This window comes from Mesoplodon mirus (assembly GCF_964341445.2).
Source record: "Mesoplodon mirus genome assembly, chromosome: 8".
Taxonomy (NCBI): Eukaryota; Metazoa; Chordata; class Mammalia; order Artiodactyla; family Ziphiidae; genus Mesoplodon; species Mesoplodon mirus.
The window spans coordinates 60325143-60345066 of NC_138984.1; the positions used below are offsets into that span (position 1 = coordinate 60325143).

The 19924-nt window shown below is 35.0% G+C and overlaps 1 protein-coding gene across 2 annotated transcripts in view; it reads left to right on the forward strand.

The window, feature by feature from the left end:
- The window catches only part of ARHGAP15 (Rho GTPase activating protein 15), a 618249-nt gene that overhangs the window by 106319 nt on the left and 492006 nt on the right, over positions 1-19924 (forward strand). For both annotated transcript variants that reach the window (XM_082630937.1, XM_082630938.1), the window contains exon 6: positions 17295-17384. In XM_082630937.1, the coding sequence (XP_082487063.1) occupies positions 17295-17384 (90 nt within the window). The remainder of the gene's footprint in view (positions 1-17294; positions 17385-19924) is intronic.

The following is a 19924-nucleotide window of genomic DNA, read 5'->3' on the forward strand; positions in this document are numbered from 1 at the left end:
CAGATTCCTGTTTGTACTGCGTGAATTGTCTTGCTAGTCAAGTTCTTGGATACATTTCTAACTGAATATTAAAGGCCTGGTGGGATAGCCCACATTTACCAATTCCAGTCTCAGAGAAATGATATGATGATTACCAGGCCTTGATTAAAGATACTGTGGTTTTATTTTGAAAGAGATTTATGCTCAAGTTTCTGAATTTCTCTTGTGCCCCCTTACACATGTCCTGGTATTACTGTTCATTGTACTTCTGGGAAAGTCTGTCCTTTTCTCCAAGGGGGTCTGTAGAAGCTGCCTAAGTGAGTGCAAAATGTAGTTTAAAAGAGTAAATGGCATTTTAATCTGTACAGGAATGATCTTTGAATGTTAATGCAGTGGTGAGACAAAGCAGCAAAGTAGCTAGGAGAAGGGCTTTGAAGTTCAACCATAGGGAGCTTTATTCTAGTGTTGCCACTTAGGAGCTGACAAACTTATTCAACTCCTTTGAGCTTCAGAATCCTCATCTGTAAAGTGGAGATAGTAATATTTGCCAAGAGAATTAGTAAGGAATAAAATTAGTTAATAAAATAAAAATATGCATAGTAGCCATAAACTAATTATTATATTCTAATATACTCCATTAAAATATAAATATACTATATTCTATAGTACATAATATAGCGTATAATATAATTATAACTTACCATCATACTATCTTAGTTTTGCACTTGAATTGATTCACACATGCGTAGAAGAAAAGGTATATTAATTCAAGAAATACCAGCGTGTACTGTCTCCAAAAAAAGAAATATGTATCCATAGGCAGCATAAAATATTGTGTCTGAGCACTGAATAATTCTGAAAATGAAGCCATTTCTCCATTTGGGGTTCTAGATGTAATATCCTGCTTGTCCATATATATTTTCCTGGGGCCCTCATCTTCCTCCATTGTCTCTTAACCTTACTGCTTTCACATTTAATACAGAATGTCACACAGTGTTGTGCCTGATCCCACATTCCATGTTTGGCTATATTTCTTTCTCACTGAAATTCTTTCAGTTCATAACCAAGTCACATTTTTATCAAAAGCAGCCTCCCCCTGAAAAGAAACACAGTCACTTTGCTGGTGTGTGTAAGTCAGAGATTCATAGGCTCTGGGTCCTCAGTGACCTATTCAAGGAAAAGGAGGACTGACCTATTCTGTTTTTCTTTTTTAATGACATTAAAGAGTAAAGTACTGCCTACTACTACTGTCACTTTCTAACAGAAAGGACATTGTATAATACCCCAATCCTAAATCTAGGTGGGATAAAACCTCAAAATTAAAGACAGTCTTTACCAAGAGAGGAAACCGTCTCCCTCCTACATCTACATACATTGTCTCTGTTTTGTTCACTTCACCTCAGACCAGAGAAAGTTTGGTCCGGACTGGCTGGCCCTCCTGTGAAAAGGAGCATTGGAAAACCAGTGGTGTCCTTAGTTCCGGATTTTCTGGATTATAAAGGAAAGGACAGTGTTCTTATTCTGTATTCTGATTTGTAGCTCACTTTAAAATTTTGAAATATTGTCACTGGAAAATAATGCAGAAACCATTTTTAGTAAAATGTATAAAACATGTATGTATATTTTAACAGTTATAATCAAACTTCTACATAACCACCACCCAGGGCAAGATGCACACCCTGCCAGCCCTCCAGAAGCCCCACCCCTGCCTATTGTCTGTATGTCATCACAGCCTCTTCCCTTGCCACAGACTTAAATGGCATTTTAGTCATTATTTTATCACCCTTTATTATTTTCCCACCTATATCTATAGCCCTTAAAAATATAGTATACTTTGTCTGCTTTTGAATTTATAAAATGGAATCACAGCATGTGTTTCTTTTGTTTCTTGCTTCTTTCTCTAAATATCAATATGTCTTGCTTTTTCCTTCCTTTCATTTTGTTTTAATCATTTCATATTTTTCTTTACTGTTTTAGGAGTGATACACTTGGTGTTCTGTTACTGACTTGCCTAGAATTATAACTTATTGAAGACTAAAGCTATTCAAATATTACTTTAGAATAGTTTTAATTCACTTATCACCTTCCCAATGTATATGCTATTTCTGTCAGTATTTTAATTCTTTCTTTTCTTTTTTAACACCACTAGACATTATTTATTCTCTTTTATAGAATCAATATTGATTTTTATTTGCCCAATATTTGCCATGTTCCTTGTTATTTATATATTCCTGTATCTTAGACCTTCCTTCTAGGATTATTTTTTCTTCTGTTTCAAGTACCTTCTGAGAAATTCCTGTAGTAAGGGTCTTGTCGTGACAATCTGTCTCAGCATCTGCTTGTTTCAAATGTCCCTATTTCTCCATCATTTTGGAAATATATATTCTCTCTGGATATAGAATTCTGAGTTGGCAGTAGTACTCTTTTGGCACATCAAAGATATCTTTCCACTGTTTTCTGTCATCCATTATTGTTATCAAGAAGTTACCTGTTAATCTAACCACTGTTCTTTGGTCCCTCATAATATTTTCTCATTACCTTTGTGTTTCCACTGTTTCACTGTGATGCATCCAGGTGTCAATATCTTTTTATTTTCCCTGCCTGGATTGTTGGGCCTCTTGAAATTGATTATAACTGTCATTAATGTATTTTAGAAATTTCCAAGCTATTATCTTCTCAAATGTAGCTTCTTTTACATTTTCTCTCTTATTTTATTCTAAGCCCCTAGTTAAACCTATGTTAAGTTTTCTCACTCTATCCTCCACATGTTTTATATTCTTCTTTCTTTCTGAACTGCATTCCAAATAACTTACCTTGATTTATCTTCTAATTCTTTAACTCAGTCTCCCTTTGTGATAAACATTATTTTTATTTCAATTATTATAATTTTTATTTCTAGAAGTTTTTTTCTTTTTTAAATTTACTATGTCATTTGTTACAGGTTTTTTTTCTGAATGTTAAAGACTCTCTTTTATTTTGTGAAAATTAGAAAGCGTAGTTTTTTTATATTCTGTGTCTTGTGATTCTAGCATCTGAAGTCTACATCAGTCTGCTTCTACTGGTTCTCACTCATGTTGCTTTGTTTCCTTGTGTGTCTGCTTATCTTTGACTGTGTGCTAATCATTGTTATTGAAATATCATGGGAGGTTCTCTGAGGCCTGGAATAAATGTGTCCTACTCCAGAGTGTTTTGTATTTTTCTAAATTGTCTGGGGGACTTCCAGTGATTGATTAGATCAATCTAAGTTAACAGTTTAAAATTTTTGAGTTATGTGTACATAAAAGGAGGGCTACAGCTGTGCTACACTTTATCAGGGACAGAATTATTGTTCACTCCTTCTTCTCTTAACATTGTTCATCTACAAAGGCAGTCTTCTTTATAATCCCTTGGGATTGGAGAAAGGGAACAAGTTTAATATTGGTTCTCCTTTATCCTTTTATAATGCCCTCAGGAAAGGTGCAGTTATTTTGATTTGATATTCTACTTTTCTCTGTGGGTTCAGATTCTCACCTCCAAAAAATATTTACCCTGGATGTTCCCACTATCTTTTCAGCCTTTCAATTCTTTTAAGGTTAATTTTAAAAAGAAATATTTTATCCAGCATTTTTCATTGTTTGCAGTGGGAGAGTTGATCCAAATAGCATAGTTTCTCATTACAATCTACCTCACTTTCATTTAAATATGCATTTGGTTAATCAAGTTAGTGCTATTTATATAAGCCTTGGTGGGAAAAGACTTCATAAGAATATGTATTGAAATCCTACAATGAACAGCTTGCTCGTTAGGGCTACATATAAGGCATAGAGATATAATCAAGATATAGTCTTTGCTTTATAGCATCTCTGCCAAAAAATAGGATGAGATGAAATAAGAAACATAGGAGAGTGTTTTCTTTGTTTTTTTTTTTTAACATTTAAAGGAGGGACAGCTCACATCTGTGAAAGATTTGAATTAGGCCTTGAAGGATGGTTATAATTTCAATATGTGGAGATTTGTGGGCAGGGAAAATTCCAGTGGAGTAAAAAAATATGAACAATGGCATGAAACTGAAAATGGGCAAGGTCTGTGTGCTAAAAAGAGAAATGAATTTTTTACTTCGGTTGGAAAATAGGATAAAAGAAAAGGATTGAGAAGAATGCCATGGAGTGAGATTTGCTACCAGGGGCAACTCTTTAATAAGGTGTGTCAGTATTCTCCAGACATCTTCACCCTAGAATAATCTCTCATGGCTCTTCTTTTAGCAACTACATACTGAACAGCAGTATGACCCAGGTGTTGCTTGTCTTAAAATGAGCAGTACTATCACAGGGAAAAGGCAAGAAAGGAGATGTTTCTTCTAACTTCAACTCATTTAGTCCAAGAGCAAAAACGTTTGCCTCAAAAGCAGCTACAGTATTATTTGATTCATCTAATGGCAGAGAAGTCCTAAAGAAACAAGAGTTGTCAGTTTGATTTATCCTCTGAGGCCTTGAATCATACCCCTTGCATTTTTCAGGTACACTTACCTATTTCAGTACCAGCATAGTATTTCAATTGGTTCCAGCAGTTCACTTGCAACTTTCCTCCTGTGTATGGGCTGTACTTTGTGATTTTAGAGCATCTGATTGATAATGAGTAGACCCTGGACTATAGCTATGGGATGTGGCAAATATGCACTCCTGGTTAAAAAAAAACAAAATTGATGGATTGCCTCATGGGGAAGAAGCTGTGTAATTTAGAGAACCCATTCATTTATTTATTTTATGAACTATTAACAACTCCTAACAGGTGTCACACAATGTGTTGTTAAACCCTGGAGATATCCAGATGAATAATATATGATCCCTGCTGTCAAGGTGCTTATAGTCCGGTAGGGGAAACAGAATCATATGTAGGTTTATTATAATAGAACATGACTAACATGATAAAGATATATAAGAAAACACGCTGGGGAACCATAGGTCTAGCTACAGGTAGCTCTTTCCCAAGGAAATTGTTGTTGCAAGTAATGGTCAGCTTATGTATTTCTCCATTAGTTCATTCTGGAAATATCACTTAGGGTCCTTGATATTAAGCCACTATGCTAGGTATTAGGAAAGACACAAAAATGAAACAAACTCAGATCTGTCACTTGAGGGTCTAGAAACAAATAGAAAGCATGCCCATAAATCAAGTAATTGTAGTGAAGAAGTAGACATTGATAGTTACTCCAAAATGGCATGAACAGAGACATGGCTTAGTTTCATGGTGACTAAGAGGAGAGAGATATGGCTCCCACCTGCAAAGGATTCTAAATATATCCGTTAGAGGAAGTGACATTTGAGGAAGTTTTTGAAGGCTGACTAGGATTTCATTGCAGAAATGGGTGGAAAAGACACTTTACATGGAAAGAAGGGAGTAAGCAATGATAAAATGTGGGAAATTAATTCCTTAATTTATTTGTTTATTTTTCAGATATTATCAATTGCTTGCCTTGCTCCACATACTGTGCTAGTCATTGCTCTTAAAAATGTTTCTTGGTGGTTCCCTGAGTCCTAGGGTATATATGCCCCAGTCCAGACTATTTTGTGTTTCTTCTGTAAGTTGTGTGGACGCACTGCCAGTGAGGGATTGCCTCAAAAAAAGTTGAGGAACAGTGTTGTAGGACAGCAAGCACTCTAACTTGGTTAGAAAGTCAGTGTGGAATCAGCTCATGAAAGACCTTGAACAGGATTGTGGGAGGAGATGATTTCTTTCTGTAGGCACTGTGGAGCCCTTTACAGTTTATACTACATATGCTCAAATTAAGAGAGATTCAGAGTTTTCAGAGACAGTTTGGGGAGTTAAGATATATTTTTCCTACAGTTAAAAAAATGAAGATAGGACTTGTTAAATTATCTGAAAAACCTCCTCTAAAAATATATGGAAATAGATGAGAGTAATAACGCCTGTGCTCTTATTGACAAAGATAATAGCAAAACGGCTAAGTCTGTCATCATTATGGCCCCATGCATTTAGTAAATCACAGGGCATCTTCTTACTCAGAATATATATTAATATTCTCCTATGACCGGATCTTTTAGCAGCATGGTCATTGCTAAAGAAGTCCTAGTGCAAAGAAAGCAAGCAGGGTAATTCATCTAGGAAGAACTAAAAAATATGCTGTGCCCAAAACATGGGTGTATCAGCACATTAGTGAGCACCAGTAGCAACCTGGAGGTGTTTTCATGTGATTCCAGAATATATGTTCAGTGTGGTACCCTACTGAGATAAATGCATCATGCAAAGTCTGTTTCTGATTAGGAAATTTCTTGTCTCCACATCCACCAAAAATCAGACCAAGTGGACCTTACTTCCTTTTATATTTATCTCGTGGTACTCAGAAAACTTAGTGTCACTTTTGACATAAATTCAGAAGCATTATAAACATTTTAGGGACTATTTCTCCCCTCAAACTATATAGTTCTAAAGCCAGTATGTTTGATATGGAGCCTAAATGTTGTTTGTGTATGTAACTGAGATTTTTTGGGCTACTTTTATGTTTTTTAATTTACATTGTACTAATACTTCTAATCAGAGGCAAACACTGGCAAATTACTTCTAATGACAGAAAACTCTTCCAAGGCATTTAATAAACTATTAACTTTTTTAGACCACTCATTCAGCCATAACCTTGAAAGCAAAAAAAGAGTAATATAAAAGACTTCATTAAAATAATTTGTTTAGTTTTTCTTAATATTGTTTACTTCCAGTGAAAATAATGAGCACAAGCATTAATTAAATAATGCAGTATATTTAATGTTCATTCACTGTAGCATGACTTTAATAATAAAATGGACTTATTTATGGGAGTAAAATGATGTGATTTAGCAAAAAAAGATGAAAATAGTTTCAATCAGAAAGCTATTCATGAATTATTGAGTAATCTGTATAAAATGAATATGGAATGATTTTATCTTTGTAAAGTGAGTGTTCAAAAAGATCATAAAAATGGAGGTGCTCAAAAAGATCAAAAAGATAATAAAAATGGAGGTGCAAACAATAGATCTACCAACCTTAGCCTAACGAAGGCATTTTAAATTCTCACAATAATAGTGCTCTGGTGGAGTCAGCATGGTTAATATTGGGGCAGGTTATTAATACAGCCATAGATTGCACTATCATACGGTCTCAACATAATTTAAAAATTAAAAGAAAAAGAAAAAACAGTCCAAAATCTGGAGGATGACAGGTTGAGATCAAAGAAAGAAAGGAAAAAATGAAAAATGAATTCTAGTGTTTTATTAACACAAACTTTGTAAGGAAAAAAATGAAATCAAGTGATTGATATTAATATAAATGAAGCCATGTTCTCTGGTTATAATTTTCTCAAGATTTGGCCATTAACCACAATAAATTCTGTATCGTACATAATTTTTAATAACCACAAAAACATGAAATTGATAGGATGCTTTATAAATGAGTAATAGCTTACTGTCCAATAAACCTCACCTTAGGCTCTTTCAGAAAACTATTTTAATTATGAAGCTTGACTCTCTGTGGTTTATCATTTTGGTCAATGTAATACATCTGATTTAGAGCTTACATTTCTCTAAGCTAAAAGGGACTTTTACTCCACAGTGCATTTTTAAATTTACTGAATATATGTATTTATTCTTCCTTTAAAAGTCACTACTAAATTGAAATGCTCTGGGAAGCAGTATACCATATTAGGTAGTAATAGGGGCTTCTAAGTCACACAACCTGGGTTAGGAATCCCAGGTTCACATTTTATTTGTTGCTACAATTCTTTGATGTCTCAGTTGCAGTATGGGGTTAATAAGAGTACCTACCTCATAGAGCTATCGTGAGTTGTGTAAGAAAATTGATGTAGCAAGCCTGACACACAGCAAAGATAAAAAGATTAGTTATATTTATTATTGATATTATTGGTATTATTATTAGATGAAGCAATTGAGTATAGTGGTTAAGAGAACAGACTTTGGAAGCAGAATTGGATTCAAATGCACAAACTCACTTAATGACAGTATACTTCAAAATCCTTGTCTTAGTTTTCTTAACAATAATATCAAGATTTTTCAGGTAAAGAAACACTACCTGCTGTCCAAGTACAATTCAAAATGCCTTCAGAACCTCATTTCTTACTCACACCATAGACCAAAACAGATACTCCTGGTCAGCTTTCTGCTACATTGTGCTTCTCCCATCTTTTGGTTCTGTCATCCCCTAGTGGCAGATGAAGGAAACGTTAAGAGAGCATAGGAAAATCTGCATGCTCTTTAAAAGCTGTGAGCCCAGAGGTGGCTCACATTGTTCTTGTTCACATTCCAGTGGTGAGAATGGGTAATGTGGCCACAGGTTGTTGTAAAGGGGGATAGAAAAAAATGGAGCCTTTGGCTGGTGAGCTGTTGGGTTGGCCAAAAAGTTCTTTTGGGTTTTCCTGTAACATCTTATGGAAAAACCAGAATGAACTTTTTGGCCAACCCAATACTTTCCAGTGACAACTCTAGACTCCTGAAGAGAGAGCCCTGCACACATTTTGGTGGAGAGCTATGCCTCCCTGACACAGGAGAGTAACAACAATTGTCTCAGTCCTGATTCCCTAGAAAACAAAGCCCAAATTAAGCATCCATGCTTTATTTGGGAGGCATGAGCCCAGGACACAGAGAGTGAAGTAAAAAGGAAGTGAGGCAGGAGATGATACGAAATAGAAGAGAGGATGTGTTATCATGCTGGCTACTACTCTACAGTGAGCCTCAGAGACACACAGAACCACTGGGCAGGTGCACCACTTGACTTGCAAAAAAGCTGCAAATAAACTGGAGAAAGCATGAAGCAGTCTGTAGGAGGAAGGGATGGAGGTAGGAGAAGGAATATATCGACCTATTTCTTCCCATTTCTTGCTTCCTTTTGGTTAAAATTTATTACCCGGAGTATTTTCTCCCTGTATTATGTGGATCCTGGGCACACCTTTGGATGGCTATGCAGAAGTTCAGATCCTACACCCTGTAAAATAGTATTTTATCCAAATCTGGATGTGGTAGGGATCTAAAAGCCAGTCTGCACCTTGGCAACCAGGAGAGCCTTGCATTCCAAGAAGGTGTCTGGTCGTCCACAGGAAGTGGGACCATATGGGCCCAAGCATCACTGGTCATCTACAGGGACAACTGAGGCAGACTAAAAGAATGAGGGTCTAAGGAGGGAATCTGAGGACGTGTCTGAGGCATCAAAAATGTGCCCAAATTGCTCACATTGCAGAATTAAATAGTTTTTATATAGTGTAAATTTAAGGCAATATAAGCATGCAACAAACATAGATTAAATAGAAGCTATTATATTTATTCTAGCAAGATTTTGATCCAGGAATAAATGCAATAAATTCTTAAAAAGGGGAGAATACTTTCTCCTCAACAAACAGACAAACAAACACATAACATTCTAGTGCCCCAAATCACTAACAAGGCTTTGCTTTTCTGAAAATCTGGTTTGATTTGGTCATGTAATATACTGAGAAATTTCAGTGGAGAAACAATTTCAGTTATTATTAACACCATTTATATTCATATACATAAAACCCACATCTTACAATCAAAGTATCCTCTTCTGTGTTGACAGCGGCCATACTTTAGACATTAATAAGATCAGGTATCCATTCAGCACTCTTTCCTAAATCATTTTGCCCAAATGAGAATTTATAAGTGAGTTTTATCCTCCTCCATGACTGATTTTCCAGAATCAAAACCAGTTATGTGATAAAACTTAATTCTTCTAAACAGATTTTGTGTTTCATGTTTCAGACTGATAAGGACAATCTGAGTCTATATTCTGGAATAGCAATTAATCCAAAATAAAAAATGGTAGCTAATAAACTGTTTCATAAAATCTGAGCCTTGACTTTTTTTCAACCACATCTAGTAATAAGGGTATGAGAATGAGTGGCCCAGTGATTTGTTGCCCACACACATGGCCAGTCTTCATCATGGAAAATGCCATCAAGCAAAAGAGCATCTGGCCTTTGATATTTTCTTAATATACATTAAAAGCCCCCAAATATCCCATAAAGAAAAATGGGAAACTTAATCCCAAAGGTTTAATCTAAGTCAGAGAAAAATATATTATGGAGAGACTACCCTGTCAGCTATTATTGAGAAATGGTAAAGATGGACTAAGAGAATAATAAAAATCAGAAGTGGACAAGACCTAAGATCAATTTTTAATGACTTCACATTTCTCTACCAAAGAGGCTTTTATGTTTTATTGTCCAGAAGCAGTAACTTTTAAATAATTCTATTTAAATATTTTAAAATCAGTCATTTATATTTTAAGTTTACCCAGAATAGATATATGTCTACTCTTAGGCTTAAGTTTATATTTAGTCAATTTTTAAAAGTACATTTTTATAATGATGTACAATGTGATACATTGGCATCATGTAGTTCAGCAGACTTTTTCATGTGTTTTATAGCTGTAGAATCAGAAATACGTTTTCTATTAAAGGATTCTTTAATTTCAGATGGAATAAAATCTTGACTCTCTTCCAAATAAATTCTACAACTTTTCTCAACTACTTATTCCAATATTTAACAACACTTAAACACTGATAATTTTCCCTTCTACTAAAGCCTAGTCCCTAAAGTTGTCCTTCAAGCCTAGGTCTTTCTGCTTTAACTTTGTAAAAATAAACAATTGATTAGGATCATTTATACATAGTCCTTCATTTACTTATCTTAGTTTTCTTGAGGCTAATATTTTTATTTGCTTGACTTTTACCAAAATCACTTTAGCTTTTTCTGACATACTTTTAAATTCACCCCAAATCTCTATTATTTGCTTCAGTTTTGCCATAAGATCAGTTCCTATTAAAGGTCAGTAGAAATGGGAATGTAGTGATTTTTATGTCCTAAATATTTCTCATTTTTTAAACTATAATTCTGAGCTGTATTTTTAAATTTTATTTATTAATTCATTGGAATGAATCTGGAAATTTTCTATTGCAATTTTCCATCCAGTTCATAAATCCATTCAAAGGTTAACAAACTTCTGTTGAGCGCTTACTTTGGGCTACTTTGCTAAATTTGGGGAAAATAAAGACCGATAAGACAAACCCAGCTTGTTCTCTGATTGTATAGCTGGGGGAAAGAGACATATCAAAAAGTAGTTGCAATGTGTGAATAACAAAACAAATTGTAAAAAAAAAAAAAATGTTTTTCAGAGTAGGGGAAATGGTAAGAAGAGTGACTGTGCCTGCAGAGGTGAAGGAGGAGAGCCTCGTGGAAATTATTTTGGAGTTACATCATGAAAATGAGCAGGATTGGGGCAGATGGCAGGCAAGGAGAGTGGATGAAGAGAGAAATAACTGTGTTTCAGATGAAAAGGGTACATGCATACTCAGATCCCCAAAATATAGAGTTGTGAAAGCATGTAGCATTTTGGAAGCTGCCTTGAATTCAGCATTGCTGGCGTGTAGGAAAAAAGAGGGATGAATGGAACTGAGAAGGTGGTTGGGGGATGATGAAAAGAAGCCTGTATACTAAGGGGTTTGTACATTATCTTGTAGATAACAAGTTTTCTAGGAGGAATATTGTGAGATTTGTATTTTAGGAAAAAAATTCAAAATGTGGAGAATGAATTGAAATGATTTTTACTGAGTTCAGAGGAAACGGGAAGGAGAGAAATTCAGATGAGAGAAAATAAGAACTTAAAAGAGATTGTGATCTCATTCTGGAATTTGGGCTTTGTACCTTTTGGTGGTGGCTATTGATGGAAAGTGGAGAACTAAGAAAACGAAGAGAGTGAAGGAGATAAAGAAATGATTAGCCAAGACAAGCAATGGAAAAAAGGGGACAAGTCTGAGAAGAAGACAGTGATTTCAAGGAGATGTCTGTGCTACATCCTAATGATAGTTAGAAAATAGAGTTTTGGCACATAAGAGGGAGCTGGGGGCCAGAGGAATCATGGGGAGTTAACATAAATAAGTGATGGATCAGGCGACAGGCAAAATCAAAACTCACAGGAAGCATGTAAACTATGAGAAATAACGAAAGCCTAGAACCATAAACCAGGGATTACTAACATTTAAGAAGTTGGATGAGGAAGAGAAGTCAGTGAGGGAAAAAAAAAACCAAAACAACAGAGAAGGAAAAGTATAAAAGGTGAAAGAAGAATTTGGAGAGAAAATGTCTCCTTAGCTGAAGGACAGAGGGGTTTAAGAAGGGCCAGCAGAATCTCATAGTACTACAGAGTTCAACCAGAATGTTGATGGGAGAGAAAGCATCAGACTGTTTCTGTTGACCTTAATGGTTAAGATGAATTAGATTAGCCAAGGAAGGGGCTAAAAGACTGCAGTGGGTTGAGAAGATAATAGAACAGGAGCAGAGAATGTGACTGCAGAAAACTCTGAAGAATCCTGGTAATCATGAAAGGAAATAGGTGAGAATGAGAAAACGTGAAGTTGTGGCATTGGTGCTTGCTTTCTTCTATTTTTTATTTTTTTATAGTCACTTGAGTGTGATTATAGTCTAAAGGGTATAATCTACTTGAGGGAAAATAAGGAATGAGATTGGATAGAATTAGGAACTATAGAGGAAAAACCTTGAGCTGAAGAAGGAGCATCTCTTACTCAGGCAAAACAAGACGTGCCTTGTGAGTTCATGCAGTATATGGCACTGATAGGCCAGGTAATTTTGATGCTCGTAGATGGCACTGTTATGCCCAGACATGGGAGTTCATTGGACAGGTGGACCAGAGTCACAGACACAGGTCCAGAATTTTGGGAAACAGATGCAAAAGTGGGAAATGATGACACTTACAAGGAAGAAATAGAAAGTGTTAATTCTTATTTTGGGACCTGAAAAGGGCATTATGTGACCTAGCAGGAGGAAAGGATAAGTATGGAGGGGAGACAGTATATTGTGTTGTGATAAGGACTTGGGACTTGGAGTCAGATAAAAATGAATTTGTATCTCAGCTGAGGTCCTTATTAAGTTCATGAGCTTATGTAAGGCACTTAACCACTCCCTGCTTGAGTTTTCTTCACATGTCAGTTAAAGGCAATGTTATTAACTTTACAAGTTTGTTGTAAGGAATAAATGAGAAGTTGATATAAAGCTTTCAGAAGGCAAGACATATAGAAATTTATTAAAGTTTCTGTTTGTTCATCTGCATTACACGAACTAACTATGAAAGAGGGAAGAATGGCTAATGTTCTAGCACCAGGCCTCTATGATCTCTCTGAATTATGAGTAAGCCATTTGGTGGGCTTGAAAAAGGTAAAGCTCTGGGAGAGAGGTACCATGAGGAAGAGTAGAAACTGACTAGGAGCACATAAAAAGTTTGCAAAGTATTCATGACATTGGTCTTGGTAATGATTTCATGGATACGTTGTGTCCTTATCACCGTAATAACAGTGATGCTAAGTAGAGTCAAAAGCCCAGCTGAAGTAGGTGGCCATTATTTGTAATGTTACTACATTGAGTAGTCAAGTTATTTCTCTAGAATTGAGGGATATGAGGAAGACTGTAGAAGAAGAAAAAGTGGATGAGAGAGTGGAGTGGATCATCGAATGAGGGAGGGAGAGAGAGAAAGAGAGAGAGAGAGAGAAGGAGGCTGAATTGACTGTGGAATCAGAGGCACAGGTCTGGACATGAAAGGAAGTGAAATCAAGGGCTTGAGAGGCTGGGACAACACACAAAGTCTGCAGATTTCAATAACCTTGAAAATCAAACATAACAAGGTGGGAGTAAGGCAAATTCAGAAAATGGGATTTGTTAGGCGGAAAGCACAATGAAGATTGCTAATGTGGAGAAAAGGTAAAGCAGTGAGCTCATGAAGAATGTAAGAGACAGGTCAAGGTCACATGAATGAGCACTAGGAGGTGACTAAGTGTATTGAGCAGTGTTCGAACTGAGATAAACCCAAGCCAGGTGCCAAGGTGCCAAAGCCATTGGATTTAGCATATGATGCTGATGAGGACCGCTAGAAGCTGGCAGAGCTAGATGGTAAGCACACTGGCAAAGCTTAGATTGCTTTTTACCCATAAGTCTTCTCTAGCTCTCTCTCTATATATATAGAGAGAGAGTCTATAGATAATTATACAGAGTCTGAGGCTAGGATGCGATTCTTAAAGGAAGAGTCAAGATATAGGTCAACACAGTAGCTAACACACTGACACTTAGTATATATACAGTAAGTGTTTATTGCATGATTCTGTGAAATCCTATGTTTAATCCACATGAGTCCATTAAACTGTTTACATTTTGCCAAATCACAAAGTAAAGACTGCTTAACCATTAGACCAAATACAAATCTTGCTTGTTATAAAATTAGGAATTTTAAGATGCCCAAACCTTCCTTCCAAAGCACAAATGCTAGTTGCATTTTGGTATTTTCCTTCATGCACAAATTTAGCAAATATTCATTGAACAACAACTATGTTCCATACATTGGAAAAATAGTGGAGGAAAAGGCAAACAAGGTCCCAGCTCAGGGAGTTAAATTCCAGTGGGAGAAAAACACAGTCAGCCTATAAAACTATATATATATATATATATATATATATATATATATATATATTAATTTCAGTTAGGAGGAAGGCTGTGGTGAAATTAAAATAAATAGGTAGAGAGTAATCAGGAGTCCTGGAATGCCATGATTTTATATAAGACAGAGAGAAGACCTCTGACAAGGTGACATTCAGCTGAGACATGATGGAGAAGAAGGAGTCAGCCATGTGAAGATTGGGAGATATTCCAGGTAAACAGGTGGTGTAAAGGCCCAATGGGAAGATCAAGTTCAACAGAGAAGGACAGAAACAAGATCAATATGTCTGTACTAGTCTAGTAAGAAAAGCATATCTTTTCCCAAAATGTTTCATGTTTTAGCATGAATATGATCATAGTGTATATTCAATTTTTAAGGACTACATAGTGGTTAAAAACAGACTCTGGAGGGGCACTGCTAGCATTTAAATCCTGGCACCTCCTTTTCTACCTATGTTACCTTGGGAAAGCTTACCTAACCATTCTGGCATATTCTCTTACCTGTAACATGGTAATAATTATAATACCTACTGGGCTTCCATGGTAGCGCAGTGGTTAAGAATCCACCTGCCAATGCAGGGGACATGGGTTCGAGCCCTGATCCAGGAAGATCCCACATGCAGCGGAGCAACTAAGCCTGTGCACCACAACTACTGAGCCTGCGCTCTAGAGCCTGTGAGCCACAATTACTGAGCCCACATGCCACAACTACTGAAGCCCATGCCCCTAGAGCCTGTGCTCTGCAACAAGAGAAGCTACTGCCATGAGAAGCCCACACACCGCAACAAAGAGTAGCCCCTGATTGCCACAACTAGAGAAAGCCCACATGCAGCAACAAAGACCCAACAGAGCCAAAAATAAATAAAATAAATAAATTTATTTAAAAAAATAATACCTACTTCATACAGGTATTATAAGAATTAAAAGAATTGATAGCCATAAAACACATAGAGAAGTGTTTGTTTGGCCCATAAAAAGTGCTTCTTATATAAAATCATATTCCATCTTTTTCTCCTGACTGCATTATGTGGGAGAGATAATCTTTTTTGTTATATATGTTTATTGGTTCTGAGTGTCCCATAATTCAATTAACTGTAGAAGCAGGTTTTACTTAATTTTTCTATGTCATAAATCACTCAACAATGAACATTATTATTGTGCCTTGAGATTTTCCACAGCCGTGATGACCTGGGTGGCAGATTATGGGAAAACAGTAAAAATATTTCTCTATCTGAAGCCATCCATAAGAGTCATGCTCATCTTGATTAGTTTTTCCTGAGATTACTACCAAATAACAAAGGAAAGCTATGCTATCAATTGCCATCTTGCCAGCCGAATTTATCCTGAAGGACAGTTATGCTTGGCCTGTATAATGTTTCCAAAAAAATTTTTATTGAGTTCCCAAAAATCAAAAAATCTCACAATTTACTATTAAAAAACCCCATATTTCTGGCTTCTTCTGAAAAATAATTTATTTCTTTTAAACCAATAGAATATAGTGGCTATGAGGCAACAATTGTGGACAGATTTCTTGTAAAATTTTTGCCATTTTCCCATAATTTTATGCTTTAACCTAAAGTTCATACTGTTAAACACATTGTCTAAACATATTATAAGCTTTTTACACTAAAATTTTAAAGTATTCTATTGAAAATGGCTTGAGGAAACTGAATTTATCTATAGGAAAACCTAGAGTAGCTCAGAACATATGAAAATAGTTGGAGTCTTTGAAATGTGGCTTAACTTTCTTTAAAAATAGTAAAAAATCTCCCAAACAGGTAAGTTTTTGCTTAATGTTTGGAGTTCTGCAAATTTAAAGTTATGTAAGTGTGATTCACTTGAACTAAATAAAAATATGAAGAGACAAATACAGAGGATATTCCCATTAACTGATTATTATTGAATTACTGAAGTAAAAACAGATTTTCACTAACATACACATTGTATTGTGTGAAAGGAGGCACACGCTATAATCTATTTGATCTAAATTAAATTTACTAAATACAAATACACATTATACTTATGTGTATAGACTTAAAGTCTGAAAAATGAATTTCTAAAAGGCATACAGTTGGCACTTAATATTTATTAAATTTGTTTTTTCTTTTTTTCAGCTTTAGTGAGATATAATTGACAATTAATATTGTGTAAGTTTAAGGCATGAAATGTGGTGATTTGATATACTGTGAAATGATTACCACACTAAGGCTAGTTAGTAACATTCATCACCTCACATAGTTACCTTTTTGTGTGTGTGTATGTGTGGTTCTAACATTTAAGATCTACTCTCTTAGCAACTTTCAAGTATACAGTAAAGTGTTAACTATAGTCACCATGCTGTATATTCAATCCCCAGAACTTATTCATCTTAAAACTGAAAGTCTGTACCCTTTGACAAATATCTTCCAATTACCCCAGTGCCTGGTAACCACCCTGTTTCTATGAGTTAGACTTTAGATTCCACATAAAAGTGAAATCATGCAGAATTTGTCTCCTGTCTAACTTACATGTGTGTGTGTGTGTGTGTGTGTGTGTGTATACACACACACACATAATATAAAACATTATATTATATAAAGCATTTTGTTTATCCATTCATCCATTGATGGATTGATGGACACAGGTCATTTCCATGTTTTGGCTATTGTAAATAATGCTGCAATGAACATGATGGTGAGGATATCTATTTGAAACTGGAAAAAAGATAAGAAAGTCTTTATACCATAAATATATAGCTGCTAAGTCAATAAAGCTTTATTTTTTCTGACATGCATCTCCAGTGTTGTATGCTTTTTATTCCTATTGCATTTTCGTTTGCAGAAAACTGGGCACAAACCAGAAAGTGTGGATTTGTGTGGGGCATATATTGAATGGGCCAAAGAAAAATCAAGCAGAAAGAATGTCTTTCAGGTAAGAATGCTACATAGATTCAAATTATTCCTATTCTTTCTAAATCTGAGCTCTCTTGGGTAATCAAAACAAGACTACCTTGTTATGATGTTTTCATGTGCATGAACTAGTGTGGAGGTCATTGTGAAAAACCTGGCTTCTCTTCCTAGTTGAATTTTGGTTGTTTTGTTGTTTTTCCCTGGTGACTGCTTGCTATCTAAACACAAAATATATGTTGTGTGGTGATTAATTATATCCCCGAAAGTCATTGAATTTTGCAGTGTATTTGATAGCTGTTTGTGGTTCAAACCTAGAATGCTTGGCTTAAATAAATTTAATGTAGGACTTTCAGATGTAAACAAAGTAAGATTTGCTAATTATGATAAACTATTTGCATTCATTGCCATTCCTGCTTTCCAGTCATAAATTATATTTACCAGTGTAACTTGGGGGATGGAGAGAGCTGCACAGTTATAAAAATTGGATTTTTCATATTGTATAATTTAGTTTTTTGGAAAAAAATAACTGTGATTAATAATTTCAATCATGTTCCTTTGAATGGAAAGCACCAGATGAAATCCTTGAAAGAAAGGAAATGGGAAAACTTAATATTCCACATATGATGTTACTGAAATCCCTTTGGCAATTAATAACTTCAGATTATGGAAGTTGATCTTTTTCTATATTTACATGACATTTAATTTACTTTTATATCTCCAAAGTAACCAATAACTTTACAGGTATATTTTAGAATTTATATCATTTAGTAGGAACTAGATTATCATAATTATTGTATCAAATGTCTTCTGAGACCATCTTAGCCCTTGAAGAAAAGTCAATTCTGTTCTTAAATGTATCACTAAAATTAATGTATTGGGTCTTATAGAAGTATAGGTAGGTGACATTTCTTATCTGAACTCTCACTGGGAAGAAAAAACTGATTTTCAGTTTGTTTTTGCATTTCTCAAATGCTAAATGAGTTCTAGCCAAATAATTCGGACTTATGTTAATTAAAAAAACAAAACAAAATGAAATGAAAAAACACATTTAACATATTATGGAATAACTTATTTTTCTGATTATAGATGAATTCAATTTAGGTATTCATTTTTATATGGTAGAGGTTTTTTGTTTTTGTTTTTCTTTTTAACCAAAAATGAGGAAGAAAGAAAGAAAGGAAGGGAGGAAGAAAAACAAAAAAAGAAATAAAGAAAACTAAACATACTTGCCAAGAACTCAAAGGACTAAAGCCCAAAGTGATTAGAAGGTGAACTTACAGAATCAAGAAGTAAAATTAAATTTTGTTTTAAAGTGAGGAATTGTAGATCAGTGATATACTCTGTCTCCCAATCTCTTGCTTTTTTTTTTATTATTCTGCTATAAATAAGAAAATTTAGGGGCTATAATCCTAGCCTCTGTGACAACTTAGATAATCAGTATGGCTAGTTCTGAACAGGACAGGGTGAGCTAAGTGGTTTAGTTTTATTATGTATTGTGAGTTTAGCATCCTAATCATCAATGTTATAAAATAAAGACATTAAAAAAACAAAACAAAACAAAAATAAAGACATTAAAATTTGACACTGACAATTCTTGAATAGTAGAAACCCTCGGAGTTGAACTATGGAAGACTTTTTCATTTCCTTCTGTTAACCTTATGAAGAGTTAAGTTAGATCACAAATGAGGATGATAATCAAATATGTATGATGTGTAAAGGGCTGCGAATATGGAAGAAAATATTTAAGTATAATTTTACATAGCTGTGAATATAATATACATAGATGTATATTTAAACCACTACATTGATAATATGTATCATCCTAACCTTTTTGGGGTGTGACTACCTCTGTTATAATATTTTACTCATTTTTCTTATTTCTGAATGTAGGTACCTCCAAAGATATTAAAACTATTCTCAGTTTTGGTAGCTTTTTGGAGGTGAAAATCTTGCCAGTTAGCTTTGTTTGTAAGATACCTGAGCAGTTCATGGGACTTCAGTTTTCTTACATCCAGTTTATCTTTTTTTGTCTTGTACCCTTTAGTTTAGAGAAACAAGAGGTGATGATAAGGATGTTGCAAATGATAAAACTAAAGAAAGGTTCAGGTTTCATTTCCTGCTTCATGCTTTTTGGGGTGAACTGTGGTTTTCTTGTCATGCTGAAATCTTTTCATCATCTAAACATATGAGCTTAGGTAAAATTGACTAATACGTATCCATAGTGAAAGTAAGCGTTTCGAGAGGAACAGTATAGATTAGCTTTTATAGTTCTGTTAACAAAAAAGCATCGGGAAGGATTTGTCAGAGAGCTAGCTCTAGATGACTTGCATCAATATTTGATTAGGTACATTAGCTGGAATAACTCTCAAATGATCAGAATAAACATGATTATATCTAAAAAACATGGTATTAAGGCATTGTTGGGTATCTGAGCGTGTGTGTTCAAGGGCTTCATTACCTACAGGATAATGAAGTATTTCTTCCTCAGTGAAAAAGACCATCACAGTTTTAGCCGATGTGCTACATCAGAAATAGCTTTAGAATACCAAGTTTGAATTAGGC